At 45.6% G+C, this 23,721-nt stretch overlaps 1 protein-coding gene across 1 annotated transcript in view; it reads right to left on the minus strand.

The window, feature by feature from the left end:
- The window catches only part of ICA1 (islet cell autoantigen 1), a 33,768-nt gene extending 10,764 nt beyond the window's left edge, over window positions 1-23,004 (minus strand). The window contains exons 1-10 of the mRNA XM_018555120.1: window positions 22,987-23,004; window positions 22,798-22,899; window positions 21,683-21,755; window positions 19,250-19,373; window positions 18,433-18,631; window positions 9,093-9,218; window positions 7,924-8,022; window positions 4,785-4,876; window positions 3,983-4,047; window positions 2,287-2,346 (exon numbers count right to left, since the gene is read on the minus strand). Coding sequence (XP_018410622.1) covers window positions 2,287-2,346; window positions 3,983-4,047; window positions 4,785-4,876; window positions 7,924-8,022; window positions 9,093-9,218; window positions 18,433-18,631; window positions 19,250-19,373; window positions 21,683-21,755; window positions 22,798-22,899; window positions 22,987-23,004 — 958 coding nt within the window. The remainder of the gene's footprint in view (window positions 1-2,286; window positions 2,347-3,982; window positions 4,048-4,784; window positions 4,877-7,923; window positions 8,023-9,092; window positions 9,219-18,432; window positions 18,632-19,249; window positions 19,374-21,682; window positions 21,756-22,797; window positions 22,900-22,986) is intronic.
- Window positions 23,005-23,721: the final 717 nt, after the last annotated feature.

The following is a 23,721-nucleotide window of genomic DNA, read 5'->3' on the forward strand; positions in this document are numbered from 1 at the left end:
TCCCCCCCCACCGAGGTTATAGTTAGTTACATAGTTAGTCAGTTTAAAAAAGACACGTCCATCAAGTTCAACCTTATGCACCACAGTTCTATGTAGGAAGCAGGAGGTGGCGGGGCTCAGCTTCAGGATTTCATATTGGCATTAGCATAACCGATGTCCCTGGCTTCTGGGGGAGCTCAGAGAGCTATACAATGGTAAGTGGGTAGCGCAGAAGCTTAGTGGTTAGCAATCCGCCTAGCTGTATTGGAATCTTCAGCTCGAATCACCGCCAGGACTGCATGGAGTTGTTTGCATGTTCACATGCGTGAGTTTCCTCTGTGTACTCTGGTTCCTCCCCTTTCAAAAGACATGCTGGTAGGTTACTTGGCTCCTTTCTAAAGTGGCCGTAGTATATGCATGCGAGATGGGTATCTTAGATTGTAAGCTCCTTGGGGGCGGGGTCTGATGTGATTTTACAGTATCAGACATTATTAGCGCTATATGAATAAAGTGTAAGCTTCTCGGGTTGCTGCTCTGGAGTCCTGCCTTCATTATAATAACTGTAACCCAAGCACACACTTCGGTGATCTGACACCATACACAGCACACAATCCCCCTTCCTAAAACTCACCACTGTCTTCAAATAGAAATCTCTCTTCTGCATTCAGGTCTAACAAGTCATCCAGGGTGCCTAGAAGATGACAGAGCACATGATCAATAAATACAAAGCGATGGCATAAGAGGACATAGAACATACAAATACTCCTCATCCCCTCTATTACTATCATATGCAGGCGTGTGTTCTTGGCGGAGATCACTCGTCTGACAGATGGAGGGAAACAACATGCAAAAATAGAAAGAATGAAAATGGTGACCGGTAACGGAAGACAAAACGTGCCGATGAGACTGAAGCCGGGGATCTGAACTTTCCATCATAGGAATGTTCCAGATTTAGAGCCCATTGACATTTTTCTGATCCGTTGCCATGTTGACACGTGCGCTGCGCTGGGGCAGACCGTTGAAATCAATTGGCTGCCGGCGCACAATGAAGTGACGAACATCAGACGTGCACCATTTTTATCAACGCAACAAACCACAACGCATCACCGTATGTTGCGGCATGCTGCTACGCAGGTGTGTTTTGAATGGCACCCCAATGCATGCAATGTGCATTGCCGCACATTACTGCAATGCAAAAGTGTCAATGCATAACTGCGTGCAACAGAGTCCCTCCCTTGGAACTAAACTGGTAACAGCTTTGAGCATTATATGAGTGGCCACTTCTCCGCATTGTATAGCTATACGGGTGGCCGGGGGAGGCACAGACACATAGGGCTCACCCTTTAATGAGGCAACCTGAGGCTGTTGCCTTAGGTCGCATCTCTTTGGGTCACGTGGAGGGCCAGCAGGCAGAGTGGCATGTTTGTCGTATACTGGCTGCTCTGCTGCACAAATGTTTGCAGTTTGCCTGCCGCCCCAGGTTGCCAAGGGCCAGGTGGGGAGGCCTATCTCCCCGCCCAGCTCTTAGCAAACTGGGACACTCTGGCCGGTGTCCTGCCCAGGTCCTGGCAACCAGTGACATCACAGGTTTAGGGGTCTATGGTGGAGAGGCTGTGGCAATCATAGGTTTATCATCATAGGTTTAGGGGTCTATGGTGGAGAGGCTGTGGCAATCATAGGTTTATCATCATAGGTTTAGGGGTCTATGGTGGAGAGGCTGTGTCCATCATAGGTTTATCATCATAGGTTTAGGGGTCTATGGTGGAGAGGCTGTGGCCATCATAGGTTTATCATCATAGGTTTAGGGGTCTATGGCAATCATAGGTTTAGGGGTCTATGGTGGAGAAGCTGTGAGTTTCAAGGTTTCCAGTTACAATCTGGAGAGTACTTTTGGTACCAGTATATGCAAAGGGAGGCTCCCCAGGATGGGGGGTGGTGCATTAGAATCTTCAGCTCGAATCACCGCCAGGACTGCATGGAGTTGTTTGCATGTTCACATGCGTGAGTTTCCTCTGTGTACTCTGGTTCCTCCCCTTTCAAAAGACATGCTGGTAGGTTACTTGGCTCCTTTCTAAAGTGGCCGTAGTATATGCATGCGAGATGGGTATCTTAGATTGTAAGCTCCTTGGGGGCGGGGTCTGATGTGATTTTACAGTATCAGACATTATTAGCGCTATATGAATAAAGTGTAAGCTTCTCGGGTTGCTGCTCTGGAGTCCTGCCTTCATTATAATAACTGTAACCCAAGCACACACTTCGGTGATCTGACACCATACACAGCACACAATCCCCCTTCCTAAAACTCACCACTGTCTTCAAATAGAAATCTCTCTTCTGCATTCAGGTCTAACAAGTCATCCAGGGTGCCTAGAAGATGACAGAGCACATGATCAATAAATACAAAGCGATGGCATAAGAGGACATAGAACATACAAATACTCCTCATCCCCTCTATTACTATCATATGCAGGCGTGTGTTCTTGGCGGAGATCACTCGTCTGACAGATGGAGGGAAACAACATGCAAAAATAGAAAGAATGAAAATGGTGACCGGTAACGGAAGACAAAACGTGCCGATGAGACTGAAGCCGGGGATCTGAACTTTCCATCATAGGAATGTTCCAGATTTAGAGCCCATTGACATTTTTCTGATCCGTTGCCATGTTGACACGTGCGCTGCGCTGGGGCAGACCGTTGAAATCAATTGGCTGCCGGCGCACAATGAAGTGACGAACATCAGACGTGCACCATTTTTATCAACGCAACAAACCACAACGCATCACCGTATGTTGCGGCATGCTGCTACGCAGGTGTGTTTTGAATGGCACCCCAATGCATGCAATGTGCATTGCCGCACATTACTGCAATGCAAAAGTGTCAATGCATAACTGCGTGCAACAGAGTCCCTCCCTTGGAACTAAACTGGTAACAGCTTTGAGCATTATATGAGTGGCCACTTCTCCGCATTGTATAGCTATACGGGTGGCCGGGGGAGGCACAGACACATAGGGCTCACCCTTTAATGAGGCAACCTGAGGCTGTTGCCTTAGGTCGCATCTCTTTGGGTCACGTGGAGGGCCAGCAGGCAGAGTGGCATGTTTGTCGTATACTGGCTGCTCTGCTGCACAAATGTTTGCAGTTTGCCTGCCGCCCCAGGTTGCCAAGGGCCAGGTGGGGAGGCCTATCTCCCCGCCCAGCTCTTAGCAAACTGGGACACTCTGGCCGGTGTCCTGCCCAGGTCCTGGCAACCAGTGACATCACAGGTTTAGGGGTCTATGGTGGAGAGGCTGTGGCAATCATAGGTTTATCATCATAGGTTTAGGGGTCTATGGTGGAGAGGCTGTGGCCATCATAGGTTTATCATCATAGGTTTAGGGGTCTATGGTGGAGAGGCTGTGGCCATCATAGGTTTATCATCATAGGTTTAGGGGTCTATGGCAATCATAGGTTTAGGGGTCTATGGTGGAGAAGCTGTGAGTTTCAAGGTTTCCAGTTACAATCTGGAGAGTACTTTTGGTACCAGTATATGCAAAGGGAGGCTCCCCAGGATGGGGGGTGGTGCATTAGTAACCCTAAAGTGACCGCTGTAGCGTACTGAGACTGAGGTTTGGAAGGGGGTATCCTAAAATAATTTCCTCCTGGATTACACATTGATCACTTAGAGATTGTACCTGGTTCCAAATTGTCTATTGGAAAGAAGTGACCCCTGAAGATTCTTTCACACCAGTGGTCACCATATACGGTATAAACCTAGAGTGGCGCTTTTATGGATCAAACATACCTACCGATTCATCCGTGTTCTGCTGTGGGTGGATGGGATCCATGTTGACAATATGGATGAATATGATTTAAAGATCAATGAATTCAGATACATGTTCTGATGATATCTGTGGTACCTACAAAGTCCAACTATGGTTTGTTTGGGATTGGGGTACTACCTAAAATGGGCTCAACACTTCTCAGGTACAATGAATGGGTCCATTGAACAGGAGTGTTAATTTACCTGCAGACATGGCTAAAGAATCGTGATCCTCATTGGCCTGCTGCTGGTCATCCAGTGAGATGAGTCTGTACAAAAGATGAGAGAGAGGAGAGATTTATTTTCTATGACACTATAAACAATTCCCTCTTCTCATACACATAGGCCTGGAGTTATGATGTTTCTCATGCACAGCCATTCTATATAGAGGGATCAGGACCTCCTTCCTCCTGCTGGGGACCCCTCTAGTGATAGCTAAAGATCTATATAGAGGAATCAGGACCTCCTTCCTCCTGCTGGTGACCCCTCTAGTGATAATAAAGATCTATATAGAGGAATCAGGACCTCCTTCCTCCTGCTGGTGATCCCTCTAGTGATAATAAAGATCTATATAGAGGAATCAGGACCTCCTCCCTGCTGCTGGGGATCCATCTAGTGATAACTAAAGATCTATATAGAGGAATCAGGACCTCCTTCCTCCTGCTGGGGATCCATCTAGTGATAACTAAAGATCTATATAGAGGAATCAGGACCTCCTTCCTCCTGCTGGAGATCCCATAGTGATGCAGAATTATATGCGCTTTGCCCAATGCAATCATCTGAAATAAGTGCCCCCAATTCCTTTTCCTCTTTAGTCCTGGCCATCATCATACCCCCAGTTAGCAGTCAGGCACCAGTACATGTGTCTATAACATTTATTGTATCATTCTATAGATCCAGTGTGTTTGATGTTGGTGAGGAACTCTTCTAGTGGAAGATACTGATCTCCGAGTGCCTCATACAACTTTTTTTTTCTTTGTTATGTCTTCAATATTCAGCTACTTACTGAGTGTCATCCGGGTTATCGGAAGGGTTTTCCTCGCCTTTCGACTTTTTCTTACTTTGGTGACTTAGCTTATTATAGGGATCCTGTAAACTCTGGAAGAGAAGATTTTGTATGACTGCATAGCTGAGCAGGCTAATAAAACAAATAAAATCAAAGTAAAACGACATAAGGCCATTGAGTTCAACCAGATTTTAAAAGGGAACCTATCACTTTGCCCGCAGGGACAGGTTCTCTTCAAAAGCCCACTATGGATTCATTTACACTCAGCTTAGCTGCACTCCCCAATTATGGGTCCAAACCCTGTGTGAGCGCCATTTTGTTCTGTGTCAGAGCTTACATAGGGTTAATGATCTACTCCCCTCCATATGTGACAGTATTGGGTTTGGACAAAGTCTTTCATTAGACTTCATTCATGTGAATCTGGGCCCCTTGTTTGAGGGACCGGAGCCAATGGGCCTCATCAGGATCTGATGAATCATCTGATCATTTGAATCCAGCGCCTCATTTGTTCCTGAATCTGACAGGTGACTGGGAGGAGCTTCTTAGTACTGGCATTGCTGGTGTTCCGGCATCACCAGCGGCTGTGTTCCAGGATCACCAGATGTAATGCTTTCTGAAGCACTGACCCTAAACACATGGCAGCCAACAGATTCTCAGATTTACTTTGAAGCTCATCTGCAACCAGAAGTTGGAGATTTTCTTTGTTTGGGATAGAATTGGGGAGGGTGGGAGCCTTTGTCAGGATTTGTAGTAGACTGGAGAAAGGTTAGAACTAGGGAGGCACCGATACCGTTTTTTTCCGGTATGGAGTACCGATATTCCTTTTTTCGGTACTCAGCATTGTGCCCCGATTATCAGGAAGTCGGGCGGTAGACCATGACCCGTTGCCAGGCTTCCCGATTGCCTGTGAAGCTGGAGTTCTAGCAAAAGAACACCGGCTTCAGAGGCTGCATGGCTTCCTGACCAATCAGGAAGCCCGGGCAGCGAGTCAGGGAGGTGCCGTTTGGCTTCCTGATTGGTCAGGAAGCCAAGCTGCTTAGCAACTCATGAAGCCGGCTTCCTAACCAATCAGGAAGCCGTGGGGCACGTCATGACCCACCTCCCGGCTTCACGATTGGCTAGGGATCCGGCTTCACTTGTTCCTAGGCAGCCTGGCTTCCTGACCAATCAGGAAGCCGGGCAGTGAGTCATGAGGGGCCCTCCGGCTTCCTGATTGGTTAGAAAGCCAGGCTGCTTAGCAAAACGTGAAGCTGGCTTCCTAACCAATCAGGAAGCAGGGACATAACCCACCGCCCGGCTTCCTGATTGGAAAGGAAGCCAGCTCCATGCTCCCTTGGCACTGCCAGTCAGTGGGAGATCTCCCTCTGACCATAAAGTTCCGGTATCAGAGGTAAGTATTGGAGCATTTGGGCGAGTAAGAGTACTTGCCGAAATACTCAGTATCGGCACCAATACGGATACTAGTATCGGTATCAGTGCATCTCTAGTTAGAACATCTGACAGTGTGTTAGTTGCTGCCTGTGTCTTCCTGTCCCAGTGACAACTGTACTCCCCACTTTCTTGCATGGAGATCACAGGGACAGAAGGGAGCGAGAAGTTTCCCAATGGGGTAAAAGATGTGGACGCCTTCCTGCCGTATCCAAAAATAAGTCTGGAGTTAGGCTTTAAGGAGACTTTGTTACCGGTTATAATGTCTTTATAAAGCCCACTCTGCAACTCATGGGCGCAACTGTAGATCATGGGGCCCCATTGCAAAAATTTTGATGTGGCCCCTTGTTGAACTTCCTACTGTCAATAAGTCTAAAGTCAGGTACCAGGAGAGCCGTCTGTATTGTCTCCGCTGTACATCTGATGTCAGCTTTTCTTGATTGACCTTGTACCCCCTGTGACATTTCCAGTGTCAACAGCAACTTCGGCAATCCTTAATGGGACCCCCTTCCATCCCCAGGCCCCATAGCAGCTGCATGGGCTAATATGGCTTTTTGTACACCACTGCCGCAACTACTTTATAATCCCCTCCATAGCAGTCCTTGATTGCACCTTCCTCTGCCGGCACAGAGTATCCCCTGATGGAACTTCGAGGGAGCAGCGATGTCACCCAGTTAAGCGACAGTACTCTTGCTTTAAACTTTGACAATTAAAGATAAGACGCTGATTGGTTGTCATGGACAACTGCTCCAGATTCTGTCTGCTCCAGATTTGATCATCCCCACCAACATTTCTTGTCTGTCACCTCCACAGATACCGCGAGCTACAGCTAGCGGTATACTGAGACGCTGAAACGGATCCCGACAATTATGTCTGGATCCGCCCAGCTGCGTGAGTGACAGCTGGCTCTGCCTATCTAGAGGCAGAGCCAGTTGTACCCGCCCCGTCTGTTCCGCCAGTCAGCGCTGGAGCATCAGAGCGGGGAATCCAGTGCCTCCCCTGTCACGGCTCTCTGTCGTGACAGGATCGAGAAGTGAGCGAACGCCGGTATGTGTTCGCTCACTTCCCGATCTACTGAGCCGACCTGTGACAGTCTCATTGTCACAGGTCAGCTAGAACTATGAGGATGAGTGAACAGCACTCACCTCATAGTTCTCCTTTAAGGTTAGTTAGAAATAAAGAAGAGGTACAGAGATTAGATAGAAGGAAGAATAGAGGAATATAGAGGAATAGAGGAAGAAAACTTGGAAAAGGTGTGAAACCTTCGAATATAAGACCATCCATAATATCAGGACCACCATATGATCAAATTTTACATAGAGGGCGCAACAACCAACATTTCCAAGCCGCACAGAATTTGTGATACCTGTTGTTTCTTATAGCAAACATTTGTTCGTATGAGCAGTGAAGATTCACCCTGCAAACTACTTCCGTGTAGCTCGGAGGTTCCGAATCCAACCACATTTGAGGGATCTGGGTTTTTGCTGCTATCAAAACGTACATGATATCTGTTTTTGACGTGGGGAGCAACTGTTGGGAAGGCATATGAAGTAGCGCGAGCGTATATATGAAGGTATATGAAGTAGCGCGAGCGTATATATGAAGGTATATGAAGTAGCGCGAGCGTATATATGAAGGTATATAAAGTAGCGCGAGCGTATATATGAAGTAGCGCGAGGGATTCAGCATCCTAAGAGAATTCCTTTCTTACCTTTAGTGTGGTGAATTGGTATGGCTGATACCCCTTGAAGCTTTCATGAATTGCTGCCATTGTGTGAGACGTTTTCTCCCAAAAATGAAGCAAAGTGGTCCAAAAAAAAAAAAAAAAGCCAAAAGAAAATGAAGTGGATCATTAGAGCAGAACTGCGACCTTAAAACAAAAAATTGTGAGCAAAAACATTTTGTTTGTTTATTACAGAACATACAGAATATCTCTTCTACATGAATGGATTCTTCCCTTCCTCCTCCCAATCTTTACACTGACCTGCGCATGCGCACTGTACGATTCTGGCATCTGCTGGGTGTCGGGATACAGTGGCTGCGGTGCTCATGTGCGGGAGTCAACTCATTCTGTGCCAGCCAAATCAAGGTGGCGGAAGACCCGGTGGTCTATCAAAGTTTGTGACTGCATTAGAATGTGTGACCGGTCACGTGGTCACACATTTTAACGTAATAACCGCCCACTTTTTCAGCGGTGGAATATGTGACCGGCAAAAGGTGAAGAACTCCAACGCTTTCTCAGATGTTCCAGGGCAGATCGGCATCGCAGATGGTATGTGCAGGAGAACCGATCTATCCTGGAACAGCTGATCGGTCCTGAAATGTCACTTCTATCCGTCTTTGTGACTGCGATCTTACATTCCACAAAGTCGGATAGAAGCGACATTTCAGGACCGATCAGCTGTTCCAGGATAGATCGGTTCTCCTGCACATACCATCTGCAATGCCGATCTGCCCCGGAACAGCTGAGAAAGCGTTGGAATTCTTCACTTTTTGCCGGTCACATATTCCACCGCCGAAAAAGTGGGGGTGATTACGTTAAAATGTGTGACCACGTGACTGGTCGCACATTCTAACGCAGTCACAATCTTTGATAGAACACCGGCACCCAGCAGATGTCAGCACAGGCGAGAAGACTCGCAGACGTCACATTTCTGGAGCGGAGGGGTTTGTGGACGTTAGTTCCTCTTGAACCACCTTTAGTACCAGAGCAATTTTTTTATTTTTGCGCACACACACACACGCTAAAATCTGAAGTTTTGGATAGAATATGACTTTAACCTAAACCTGATGGACGTTCTAACCCATCCCCCACCCTAGCCATGGACTCTATAGGTGGACACAAGAGTCCATAGATTGCAGGTAAAAGAAGGACGGTACCTGGTATGTAGTCAGGACATGAGATAACAGGTTACATCTGCTGGCACGTAGGAGGTCCACCTTCTCACACACATCTGTTTTCAGTCTATCAAAAGTAGCTTTGGTGTGACGGACCTGAGCCTGGACCTATGGGAAGAAGAAGAAGAAGTTCTGGTGAGACCGGAATGCTCCATTTCTAGATCTGTGATGTCGTATTGATCAATGAAAAACATCACATTCATATTTAAAGCAGAGCTCCGACCTTCCCTTCAACCTTGCACAGTTGTACAGGCCGGTCCCCTCCCTCCAATCATCTTGCCCCCCCTCAGTGCATGGCCCACATGCAAGATTCAGGGTTGTTCCTCTACCTTACCAAGTCCTGTGTAGCCACCCTTGTGTGCATGCCCAGCCGGGACTGGAGCCGACGTTATGTGTGTCAACTCAAACACACAGCACTGAAGCAAGTCACTCCCTGACCCCTCCTCCTCTAAGCTGATGAAGACAACACAGTCCCTTCTGTCTTGGAACACAGTGCGCGCTCTCCCACTCGGGGAAGAGGTTGAGCAGAATGGAGCCGGCAGCAGTGCGGTTTAGAAAATGTAAATGTTTGGAGACATATATTAACCACCTCCCAGCCGCCGAATGTAGCAAAACGGCTGGACGGGAGCCTTGTAGATGCTGTAGGGCGTCTTAAAACGTCCTTTGTGCCCGCCATGCCTGGTGCGCACAAGCGGGAAACTGTTAAGATTTGAAACAGCCAACAATGGCTGTTTACATACAAGCAGGCCGGCGTCTGTATAGGCGCCTGATCGCTTGTATATTGTGCCTTCGGGAGCGTGGGCTCCCTGTGCTTCCGGGACTGGCACTGTGTCTTTCTGCAGGACGATCGGAGGGAGATCAGTACACAATCTCCCTCTGATCTCCCCTCCGGTGTTGTAATAAACATCATTTCTGCACTCGGCTGTCATTCTCCGGCTACAGAAGCTGGAGAGAAGCAGACTTCTGCTCCATCAGCTTCTTTGGGGGTCCATAGGCGACATTGGGGGTCCATAAAAAAGGACCTGTCACTGTAATTTGATATCACAGAGGGGGCTTCTTAACCCTCTATGTGATAACAATAAAGTTAAGTGTAAAAAAAAATAAAGTCCTCCACCCCTACATAGCATGTGTGCGTGCGCAAAATGACGATTGCACCCATCACTCCGCACATGTTACATATCACCGCGCACGTTGGAGTGTGAGCCATAATTCTCGTGCCGTCAATCACTGATAACACTAAATTGATGAGCGGTAAAAGCTTTTAAAGCGTTGCCAATGGCCAATTTTGGGTATGGTAGTTTTTTGCGATTTCGCGCGCATGCGCAGTTTTAAGACTTGACGTGTTTGGTGTCTATTTAACTGATGTGTAAGGCGACTGGGTGTATAAGACGATCCCCTAATTTTCCACTTAAAACATAGGTTTTGGGCTATACTCATCATATAAGACTACCCCACTTCCGAGGCAACACCATTTAAAAACATAATGGATGGATGTGCGGTAATGCTGTATGTACGGTAGCTGCGGCTACATACAGTATACCGCGCTGAGCCAATCACGGCGAGCGAATTATTCTATTAATGAATACAAAGCTTGCTTGGATTGGCAGAGGTTGTTTACATTGCTCGCCGTGATTGGCTCAGCGCGGTATACTGTATGTAGCCAAAGCTACCGTACATACAGTATTACCGCACATCCAGCGGGCTGACAGATTAGGGACATTCGTTTTGGGCCAGCTTGGCACAAACGAACTAAAGGTCCACATCATATACCCCGCGTATAAGACGACCCCAGATTTTAGGGGGATGTCTTTAAGTATAAAAAGTAGTCTTAAACGTCAGCAAATACAGTACCCCCAGTGGTGATTAAATACCACCAAAAGAAAGCTCTACCTGTCCCCAAATAAGGGTATAAAATTCATTTCAGTACAGCGCTGCATGACGGAATAAATGTCAGAAAGTACCTCAGTGCTGAATACTGAAAAATGGACTGGACAGGAAGCGGGATTAACACTCCGGTCAGCAAGTGGTTAACTGAATAATGTACTGGGTTAAAAGGAGAACTATGGTGTTAAGGCTTTTCCCCATAGTTCTCCTTAGGGTAACGGGAGGACACAAACTAGCATCCTCCCGTTACCCTAAGCTCAGTATACAGCTCGCGGTATACTGAGACGCCGCAGCCGGAGCGGATCCCGACATCAATATTGAGATCCGCCCAGCTGCGTGAGTGACAACTGGCTCTGCCTATCTAGAGGCAGAGCCAGCTGTACCCGCCCCCTCCCCCGTACGTTCCACCAGTCAGCGCTGGAGGATCGGAGCGGGGAGGGGGGAATCCAGCACCTCCCCTGTCACGGCAGAGAGCTGTGACAGGATCGAGAGGTGAGCGAACGCCGGTATGTGTTCGCTCCCCTCCCGATCTACTGAGCCGACCTGTGACAGTCTCATTGTCACAGGTCGGCTAGAACTATGAGGTGAGTGAAAAGCACTCACCTCATAGCTCTCCTTTAATGTTTAGCTGCTAGATGAGACTAAAAAATAAAAATAAAAAAACACGTAAAAATTTACTTTAAAAATAAATAGATTTTAAAACTACTTTAAGATGAATGTATTGCGCAATTCTCTTCCCGTGTTCTCCTTGATTAAAAGATAGATTTTTTAGGAATATCTGCATGACAAAGTAAAGGTCATTCTGTTCATCAGGGCTGGAGAAGCCGGCCCAGGTCCTGGCAGGCCTCTGGCTTCCACACGTCTGTTCTGATAAATCCGAGCATGGAAAGGGTTTGCCAATCGCTGTGCTACCAAATGCTCCTCTGGAGAAGGCCGGATGTTGAGCCCCGGGGAGCGGAGGCAAAGCCGCGCTCCGATCACCAGACAGACGTGTAAGTATGCTTCTTAAAGCAACCCTTCCCTATGCCAAGATTTCCAAAAACTACTGTCACATATGACCGAATCGCCTTATTAACCACTCAGTGGTGTACAATCCGTGAACAAAAACTCTGCTTAACTGTATGTAATCCTCAACAATGATCTTCTCTTATTTGCTCCCTTTTGGTCTGTTATTTATCCCATTGGAAGAGTTTTGTTCGATCTGTTTGATGAGTGCAGAATATACCTGCTGATCCAGCAACAAGACTTATCAGATGAGACCTTCCTGTGCTCCCTCTCTATGCTGCACGCTTACATTGTTCCCAGTCATCTCTGAGGACTACAGAATGCCTCACCTACACCATGTTATGGAGAAAAGAAAGAGAGGGAGGTTTCTGTAGCCCTGTCATGTTTCTGCTGTCCTGATACAGTAGTGAGTGAATGTCGTCACCCTGAAGGTGCAGGAATGAGATCTGATGGGGGTGAAGGTGCAGGAATTGGGGCTGGTCCGAGGGGGTGAAGGTGCAGGAATTGGGGCTGATCTGATGGGGGTGAAGGTGCAGGAATTGGGGCTGATCCGAGGGGGTGAAGGTGCAGGAATTGGGGCTGATCTGAGGGGGGTGAAGGTGCAGGAATTGGGGCTGGTCTGAGGGGGTGAAGGTGCAGGAATTAGGGCTGGTCTGAGGGGGTGAAGGTGCAGGAATTGGGGCTGATCTGAGGGGGTGAAGGTGCAGGAATTAGGGCTTATCTGAGTCCCCCTTCAGACTCTGTTAAGGGGGACTCTGATGTAAGGCAGGCAGACACCTCACTGAAGGGGAGTGCAGAGCTGAATGTTGGGAAGGGCAGGGAGCAGGGACATAACAGATCATGTGGTCCCATAGATTCAATGGGGCTTCCTAGCAACATCTCTCTGTTGTCATTTGTGACAATACTACCATTGCTTTAACATAAAATATAATAGCTGTGGCTGAACTGCGCATCAAAGTGGAAGGGGTTTATAGGAAAGGTGTGCAGTAAAATACAAATCAATAATAAAACACACAAATATATATTTTATTTTAAATTTTTTTTTTTTACACACATATACACACACACTTATTAAAATAAACAAAACAAATTAAGTTGGCAGTGCACGGTTATATTTTTTCCTTTATCCTGCAGGCTAAACAAACAGAAAATATCAGAGTGGATGGAGGAATTTCCTGCTTTGTGTTTTGTATTCTGACAGCAGTGGGTCTGCAAATCTCAGAATACTCAGTGACAGCAACCATTCTGGGCTCTGCTCACTCCGGCTATAAGGGGAGGTTGGAGGCCGGTACTGTGATAATTCATAACAAGAAGACGTGTTCATGGAGATGATTAACCAAGCAGTTCACCCCTAACACTCGCACGCGGTAGCTGCCACGTGTGTTAAGGGTAACATGCACTGTTCACAGTATCTGTTGCTGCAATTCTAAGAAAAGAAGAAAAAGATCTGTTGCACTTGCTGCCTCAGATATGAATTTAACATGGAACGTCCTCTAATGCATTGCTCTTCTTAGGGACTCTTCTTCCCTACAGAGCAATATCATCAGCTCCCATCTCCAAGAGCAATACTACCAACTCTCTTCACCAACAGGAGTGCCATTAAGTTCAATGGACCTTTTTCTGGCAATAGGCGTGTGTTGGACCGGCTATAAGGAGAGTTTGGGATTTATTTTTATTTTTTTTTAGGTGTGTGTTGGACCGGCACCAGGATCATTCCGAACTCCCATCAACAATCTAAACACCAGAAGACTAAGAAGAGACCATCTCTCTCTTGCCAACTCCAAGCACTCCCAACAAAAGGCAGTGAACCAAATTTCAGCTTAATAAAAATAGTATTTTATTGGAAATGTAATCCTTGTATTTTATTGTATATGTCTTTACATGGTTTCACGTTGGCACATTAGAGGTGTATATGAACTTATATTTAATATTTCAGTTATAGTCTTGTATTTTTAATAGTGATGCACCATTACTGCATGCAAACACAAGCCATAGGGATAATCCCAGAGCCCTTCTCCCTCTCAGTGGGGTTTACCCCATTCTATGGAAGGAGCATGTCCCAAGCTGGGAACGCTGTGAGGCTTCCTACATAATTTAAAATATATGCAGCAAAAACATTTTCTTGAATAAGATTTTTTAAAACAGTTCATGCATTAATTTGCTGGCAGGGGCGCCTCGAGGCCGCGTGCCACCATCTTGATGATGGATGCCGGCAGAGTAGAGGGGACGTTCACCCGGCGGGATGTGGTATGGCGCCAGGTCCCCTCCTCTCTCCTGACACTGTCGGGCTCTCAGTCCATGACTGTGCCCGACTTTTCATAGGGGGTGACACCAAAATGACTGTCAGTCATTTTGGCGTCACCCTTCCAATGGTGACACCCAGGTGCAGCCGCAACCCCCGCACCCCCCTTGTGATGCCACTGTGTGCTGGAGAATTGCTCATCCTGTGGAGGGCCCTGCCGGTGCATACCTTACCTAAAGAAGCAAGTTATAAATTGATCAGAGTAGGAGCCATTTTTACTTTGTAGGATTTGGTGCGGATACACACTGGAGGTCTTCAGCTGCCATAGAGCATTGTTGGGCTTCTGGCGTGTGTCCCTGTACTTTTAAGGCGGAGGAGGCTACCTCCAAGACATATCTACTCTCAGTGTATTTATTTCTTTGTATGTCCCACTTGGGAACTATGTTGGAGTAGAGTTAGAGTTAGGGATGGGTCTTTGTAGATGGGCCATGATGCTACAATGTAGCTTCACATATATTTCCAAATTTATGCCACGGAAAGTGCGTTGACTTTTAGGTGAATTTTATCGTCGATGGGATCCCAACGCATTTACCCAACTCAGCTCTGACACATACATGCTGCAGCACACATGAGCCATGGGTCTAAGCCGCCCCATCAAAAAATAAACACTGACCTGACGGCATCCATCTGGATGCCTCATCAGTGACGAGCAAGTGAAGGACAGGGAGGCTCCTCTCTCCGTCCTCCGCACATAGCTCAGTGACCGGTCCGGAGTTGGGGTGGGCGGCGGGGGGTGCTTCAGCTGCCACTGACCTCATCGCATGTCACTGCTCCATGTCAAGGGGTAAGTGCCGTTTTGGTCTACGTGCAAAAATAAAGTTATATTAACCTGATCCTCGGAGATGGCTGGCTGTTACAAGGCTCCCTCCATCCTATCTCCTCCTCCACTCCTGCAGTCTAAAGCTGGCCATACACTGACCTATTTTTTTCGGTCAACCCGCGGGCTGAACGGGAAAAAATAGACCCGATTCCTCCATCAACACTAACAGAGCGTCGATCGAGGAATCCTGCTGGTTACATACAGCGGCTGCCGGCACCTGTCAGAATACCTGACCAGAGCGGGCAGTTTATTGTCTCAGCATCACATGTGGCCATTAGCTAGGTCAATCAGCATGCAAATGTAGCCTTAGACAAGAACGCCAACACTCCTATTAAGGCATTTTGGTATTTGCACAACTCCTTCCAAGGGCCAGGCCACTGCTTGCATCAGGGCTCCTGAGTGGAGTACTGAGGAAGGGTGCTGTGATGTTTTCAGGAAGCTATGAACAGCACTCTGTTGGCAATGCATAGCGATCCAACGATGACATCACCAAGTCTGAAATTTGGTATGTAATAAAAACGGAAAGATTGAATTGTTGATTATGGGAAAGAAGGAACCAGGGAGGGCAAAACATAAGCAGATTAAACTTCAGTCCTTTAAAAAGTGACCTGGTCCTTGGAAGGAGACGGCAGAACTACAGCTTGAGTGTCTCCTTTCTAGATCAATCGATCGCTGATCACGTAGGGAGCAATTTCCCCTCTGAAGCCTCCAGACATCGGACTCGGGTTGTGTCTGTAAGTAATGGAAAGCCTCTGCGGTGACCTCTCCTTCCCTCTGCTGCATAATTGAAGAGCTGAAGAGGAATCTCCAGAGTGCTGGTTGACGTAATCCCTTCCAATGTGTTGTATTTAGAGCCATCAATACGCCACACATAGACCAAGCCAAGGGATCTCCGCTCCCACCGAAGGGAACTAAGCCGACGTTGTGCAACAAAACTATTATTATTCAGGAACCTTAAGAGGTAAAATCTGCGATCACACACAGAGACCGCTAGTCCATTCCTTATGGTTCAGGTTACCAGCGCTGATAATTTGGTGCACCCCACAAATTTCCATTGCGGGACATTTTTGGCACCATAAAATGTTTCTCGTTAGTATTAATATGCTATTATTGCACATTGGCAGACACATGTTTAGAATATACATTGACCTATTTTTTGTTGCATGGGATAGAGTAAAGAAGGGTAATTAGCAGCATTCCAAGCCTATGAGACGTGGCATGCTGCTAATATTTCTCCTTCACCGTGGATTAAGATCACTTTGTGTCGATACACAAGCGGTCCCTATAGTGAACCTGGAGGAAAGTTGGTTACTTTGAGCTTATCGCAAAGGATAAGGAGGCACTGGAGGAAATAAATAAAATGAGTAAATAAAATATGGTTTAGCTTCACCATATTTTTAAAGTCATGAATAGAGCAGAGGTGGTTTTTTTATTGCGGTCTCTCTCCCTGCTGAAAGACTCTTCCCACTTGCCCAGGACAGAAGATTCTCAATTTTAAAGTTGTCACCAAAACAAGAGATCCCCACATACTGGATTGCAAGCGCTTATGAGTAGGGCTCTCCAAACGCCCCTGTATTAAAATTGTATTGCAACTATGCCATCTCCCTCAACTTTGTAAAATGCTGCACAAGCTGTTGGCGATATAAAAAAGATCTGCCAACAACTATGTCCTGCAAGGGTCTGCTTGTCTGACAGCAACCCGAATTAGTTTAGAGATGTTCATATTATATTGCATAGTTTTGCTCAAGCAGAAAGGAGATTGCACAACCAGATTGCATAGGTTATGGGCAGCAGACAAGAGAGGTTTCCTCTCATGTCATGTATCATCTTATAGATGAAGCAAAATCTCCCCAAACACAGACTGCAAATAAAACACTGGTAGAGGGATGGAGATAAATATATATCTCTATATATCTATCAATAGATATATTATCTATCTATCTATCTATCTCTAGATACCCTGTTTCCCCGAAAATAAGACCTACCCCAAAAATAAGACCTAGTATTATTTTTGGGAATTGCTACAATATAAGACCTACCCCGAAAATAAGTTGTGACCATTCCCAGGGCCGGTGGTGGCATAAGGGGAAACTTGAAGAGCCGCGGGAGAGAACCAGTGGTGCCAACTAAGCCAGCGCTAGAGGAATCAAGCCACATAAGCCGATGCCTCCTCTATAGCGCCGGCTCCTCTCACAGTGATACCAAATGCACTCCACCTGTGAGGAATCGATAGTGAAAGCGCGTTTTGCTCATTCTGGCCAGCCATTTGTTATCATATTACTCTTGGAAAGGTACGGCACCCCCGATTTCCCTGATCACCATATGTTTCTACATGAATAAGTGTGGATTGTTGTACGTAAAAAAAAAAAAAAAAATAAGACCTAGTGTGTCTTATTTTCGGGGAAACACGGTATCTATCTATCTATCTATCAGGAGCTGGTACAATGAAGGAAAGGCCAGAATTCAGCTTTAAAGACAGACCTAAGTATCAGGTGACAACTTCTGCAGAATGTAAAAGCAACACAACACGGCTCCATGCAATCCAAACCCAACTCTATTTCCAAACCTCTAAAAATTCTTCATAAACCTGCCAGCAGCAAAACAGAATTATCCCTGTACACAAACTCCGGGGAAGCTGCACAACAGTAAAGTTTAAAAAAGGTAAATCCTATGCAGATATACAAGACCCAGCTCTGTAATCATCAACATATCTTTATTGTCTTATATTCTAATACAAGTCATGCAAGTACCTGAATGTGACCCAATGTCAGCTGGTCTGAGTACCAAAAAGGTGTAGTAAGTTGCCAGTAGCAATTTTTAGAAACAATGGCTGCCAATGTCCCAACCCCCCCCCCCCCAAAAAAAAACAGCTTTTGCTAAAATATTCACCTTAAATCCAGAGCTCACAAGTGCAGTACTACTTTTTGGCCACTAGATGTCCTCAGTCTGGCAGTCGGCATCATTCAAACTACTTTCTCTGAGCCTTGGCTGTAATGAATCCAGCCATGCCTGTGACTGGACAGTGAAAGGAAAAGCAGCACAGTGACGAGCTCAGCCCTCAGTCACCCTGCTCTCTCCTCCTATCATCCTGCTTTTTGCCAGCACATGAATGGATTGGCTGTTTGTGCTGCTTTTTTCTCTCCAACTTAAGTCTAGCTGTACAGGGTCACATTTAGGTACTAACATTGCTTGCATTTAAGAATAAATACATTTATTGATGTATAAATGATCAGAGATGCAATAGTTTGTGCCATTTACATATGCCCAGAGTTCTACTTTAACTTTAGAAATAAATCAATCTTGTTAAGTACCTTTCGGAATTTCTCCATCTGCTTGTAGAGATCGGGGTCGAGTTCTTGAGACACGTCTTTCATCCAGAGTAGTACGCCTCTGTACTCAGTCCTGGCTTGTTCCATGCGGTTGACAGTCAGCCAGGAGTCAGATATTGCTCTATAACGAAATGTTTCCACCTCCTGGTGAAGTCGGGATAATGGGGCACGTAAGGCCAACCTGTAGGGAGCAGGAGAGAGATCAGTGTGGTCTACCTGAAGGTAGCTTGTTTAGGTCAGTCATTCATAGTTAAGCAGAGGTATGGATATACGTATGCAGAGGCCACATTTTGGAAGGACAGTCCAAGTACCCAGGACTCTCCCGATTCTTAAAGAAGAACTCCAGTTTTGTTAAGAAAACAATCCTTCCCCTCTGGGTGATCTGTGTACATTGCAGAGATGTTAACCAACTTGGTTGCAGATTTCGAATTTTTTCTGTTCTTAAATAAAAGCTGTTTTTTTCACCCGTGTCCTCCCCAAACTGATCCCTGAATGGGAGGCTCAGGATTATAATCAGCTGGTGGATGAGGAAAGTTGCAGTGTCGGCATCCCTTTCCCTTTAAACCCTTATGGAGTACCTCTCCATTGTCACCAAAAATGAAATTCCTATTGCAAGGGATACCTAAAATTCTGCTTGTACTTTAGTGCAGACATCTGAGAAAATCAGTCAGCCAATCACAGAAGCAGGAAGTGACATTTCTGCTTCTGTACACACCAACTGTGTGCCATATTGCATTAAAGTGGAGGTTCCCTTTAATCTTCATTGCAATGCACAAAAAAAAAAAAAATCATTACTCACCTCTGCTGGGAGGAGAAGCAGAGCGCCTTCCCTGTGGCCTGCATGATTTTCCCGGCTCGGGATTTATCCTGAGAGCCCTGCGAACGGAGGAATTTCCCCAATTCGTTTTCTTCCTGGGACAAAACTGCAGAGAGACAGAGGACAATGTCAGCTCTTCCATCGTCTTCACAAATCAAGCTCTGGGTGTGTACTCACAAAAGCAGACTCCGTCCCTGAACTCAAAAGAATAAAACATTTATAAAACATTGGTAAATAGAGAAAATAAAATATGTATATTATACTTCAAAATGGGAACAAGAATTAAAAACGTGGCTATTGATCCAGGAGGATGGGACACATCAATTATTCTTACTCCTAAACTGTCCATAGCAAGTAAGTTTCAGGAACTGATGGTCCTGATGAAGGGGGCGTGCCCCAGAAACACGTAAACCATTTATAAATACAGGGATCGAGGTTACTGATGTTTTACATCGCTCCAGATTCTCCCTGCCAGGGGTTCGGTCCTCTCACCTTTTATTTTACTTGTTTTTATTCTACCGAACTGTTGTAAGTACAGCCTTAGAGCTGCGTGTTTTTACTATTAAATAACATTTTTACACTATGGAGGCGCTCTCTTTTGTTCCTTTTCTCATAGACTGGTGGTCCATCTAATCTGTGGGAGCTGCCTCCATCGTGTTTGCTGCATTTTTACTGCTGGGCTCTTTTTGGATTTGAAGGCGCCGGTATTGTTTTGCAAAGTGTATCTAAACCACTGTTTTTAGTGGTGAGAGAAGTTTTTTTGCATGCTGGCTGGTGAGTGTGCTGGGAAACTTTTTGCTGTTGTACAGTATCAATGTCCAGATGTGCTTCATAGGATTAAATCCTATGATTAAAAATCGAAAGAATGTTGGTGGTGCCATGATGCATGTGGAAATATATGACACATATTTGGCGGAGTCGCCCCCTCATTCAGAAATTTTGGTAGGGGCCGGGGGTATTTGTAGTCTACACCAGAGTGACAGGTGCTATAATTCGAGCAGACCCTAAAAAGGACTCCTCTCTCTCTCTCTGATTGCTGGTCCTATTAAGCATGTTAAGAGAGACATCCTCAGACACTTTCTCACTGCAGCATGTGCAGTTATACTTCATTATTGGCGTTCCTCTGTAGTCCCTACATTGGCAGAATGGGTCATGGAAACCTTGAACATTTATTGGCTGCGGAATAGGATAGATTTTGAAAAATATAGGCTCATTGGCTGAGATTTAGGGGTTCCCTGGATCTCAGGGACCTGATATCCATCTTTGCTTTTACAAGAACCATATAATGTAGTACAAACTACGCAGTGCATTAGGTCATGGCGATGTGATGGACTTCACCACAAGCGTGATTCCGTGCATATCATGCGTAATTAGGTCTGTAGATAGAAGTTTAAGTAAATTATTTGTCCCCGTCATTTTTTTCTCTTTTTTCCCTTAATGTGTATATTTTGATACACTTTAAAAATCATTCTTGTCAGCTTCCTTGTTTCTATATTGGATTTTTAAAAATAGTGTTAAATGATGGCAGTATGTAGGAATATCTACTTGCCATAATGATATGTTATATTACGGTTTGTAAATTTGAAATTGAATAAAATGAAGATTGAAAGAAAATATTTATAATAAAATGTATCTATGCACACACATTAAAAAAAAAATATATATATATTATGTGTGTGTGTGTGTGTGTGTGTATATTTAATCTTCTACAGAAAAGTCGACAATTATTTGTGTGTAGAGCACAAAATTAATGTTTCTCTATAGAAAATAATTTCAAAGCGTAATAAAAATAATAATTAAAATAATATTTGAGGTCTGGAGGAGAAAAACAAACAAAAAAATAATGGGAGAAAGACATGAATAGAAATGTAAAATCACAGACATATAGAGAGGGTGAATCTCCGCAATGGGAACACAGACAGCAATAAAAGCCGGACAGGGTTCTTTAAAGCTGAACTCCAGGCACAAAACTAACTGAAATGTATTCCTCAATAGTCACAAAGGATATACATCTACTTTGTGTGTACTAAATGACTTGTAAACCCAGATATTATTCAATTTAAAAGTAGCAGAGATGTCATCACTGTGCTGTTCTAGCCTGTGTAGAGAGCAGAGCTGTGGGAGGTAGCCAGCAGTCCCCACCCACAGGGGTGGAGACTAGACCAGTCACCCTGCACATGGAGAGAGCACAGCAGTGAGCGGTCTTTATTACAGGAAGCTCCAAGTCTTACACTGGATTACTGCACAGATCTAGAAGAAATGCACAAATCAAAATTCAAGGAAAGAATAAACAAGAATACACGAGACTTCTTTAGACAATATATTTGCTTTTCCTGGAGTTTAGCTTTAAGGAAATACACAATATCAGCACTGGGTTGCATTAAAAACCCCAAACCATAAAAGCCCACAACTTACAGCATATCCGCTTCTGATACTGCTCTATGACTTTTACGAGCTCCATACACGTCCTCTGGATTGAATGAAAAAGCTGAAAACACAACAAAACCAGATTGTGGACCACAATAAAGTACTTTTCAGATGTAATAACTTTGAACTGCTCTAGAGCAGCCAGTCTTTTAGAAGGGTGCCCTGCTACAAAGATGGAATAGGGGTAGCACCCTGCTACTGGAAAGCTCTGCTTCCCAAGATTGAAAGGTGTGGGGGGGGTCATACTATGGGAAAGCTCTTCTTCCGAAGATGGAATGGGGGGGGAAGCGCCCTGCTACTGGAAAGCTCTGCCTATTTAAATGGAATGGGGGAAATGTCCTGCTACAAAGATGAAATGGAGGAGCGACCTGCTAATGCTGAGCCGTGGTATCATTATGTCCAGCTTCTACACTATGTCTTAAAGTGTAAGTCTGGCTTTGAAGGATCATGTCTACTGAACTGGCCATTATTCGGCAGGGAGGGCACCGGGAAAGGTGTGTATACACTCTATTACAGGTAATGGGAGTTTTCCTGATGGGGACGCTTTATAGTGAGCCTATGCTTTGCCCATGCAGTGCAAAGTAACAAGTTCACTTTGATGCCCCTCCTTGTAGCACATACTTCTCTTAACACTCTGCTGTTACGTTCACCTGGGGAGGTGACGGGTCATACCTGCTTCTTCTGGGGATGGGAGCGCATGCTATTCGCTCACCTACCTCCCATGTAACAGCCCTGGTGCTTGGCAATTGGCTGCTCAGGCACATGAAGACAGGGAAAAAGTCCACATCCCTGTGTAAGGTCCTGGTTGCAACTTGGGATCGTACATGGGGCTTTTTCTCTTCACTCCGGGGGGCGATCAGAGTGGAGGAGCAAGTATAGGAAGCTGTAGGAAGTGGGAATTGAGTGAAACCTGTTCCTTCATTCTGCAGTGCCAAAGCACAGGTCTAAAGCCATTCCAGTTTTTAACATCGGTTTGAGTCTGTCTCCATTGGGTAGAATTTACCCCAATTTCCTATCTCAGAAACAATCGTTACCGAGACGGGAAGTGAATATCCCAGGGACAGTTAGTTTGTTAGTGAGTCGGATGTATGTTGAACACAAACCTCCAGTTTGGCATCTAGATCAGAGTCTGAGGCCACCACATGTTCATCTTCCTTCTTGCCAGTCACCTTGATGAGGGTCTGTTTGGTCTTCCAGTATTTCTGCTAAGAGAGAGAGAGAGAGAGAGAGAGAGACAGAGAGACAGAGAGACAGAGAGACAGAAAAGGACGAGAGCAAAGAAGCGGGAACACAAGAATGAGGATGATCATACTTTACATTGACTTACTAATTATGGCCGTCCATCTTTCACCTCCTCTTTCTTCAGTGACCTATAGAAGAGGAACAGAGAACGGTCAGTTTCTATGGCATGCTGCCTCCATATGCCTCTCCTGCAGGGATTTGGATGCCAATTCCATCGCTGACAAATTTCCCACCCCAATCTTCCCTCAGACCCCATACACAGCCCACCCCTGGTTTGAAGTTCAGACTTGGATTGGGCTCTATAGGCTTACCCATGGGCAAAATTTTGTCTCGGGATCCCTCATTAGAACACTCAGAAGGTTTTCCTAACTTGCAGAAACAACGTCTACACAGCAGATCCTTCCATCTGGAGAGGAGGAAGTGACTGACCGCCTGCTCACCACTTCTGTCCATCAGACAAACAGTAAGGTAGACATGTAAGCTGCAGAAAAATTTGGTTCGGATATTTCGGGATTCGGATCCTAAATTCGGTTCGGGTTTCAGATTCGGACGAAATCCGTTTCGGATGAGTTTACGAATATTTGTAGCAAATACCACAGAAAACCATATACAGATATTATAATAAAAGCTGAGGTTCCTAGACCTGAATAGTATTCGGTATCTGAATTTCCAAATTGCATTTTAGAGCTCTCAAAGAATTCCATTCGGGTCTCGGAGCCAAATACATATACAGGCATTTCCCGAGTTATGGACATCCGATTTACAGACAATCCGTACTTACTAAC

Source organism: Nanorana parkeri, unplaced genomic scaffold, assembly GCF_000935625.1.
Source record: "Nanorana parkeri isolate BGI_ZX_2015 unplaced genomic scaffold, ASM93562v1 scaffold184, whole genome shotgun sequence".
Lineage (NCBI taxonomy): Eukaryota > Metazoa > Chordata > Amphibia > Anura > Dicroglossidae > Nanorana > Nanorana parkeri.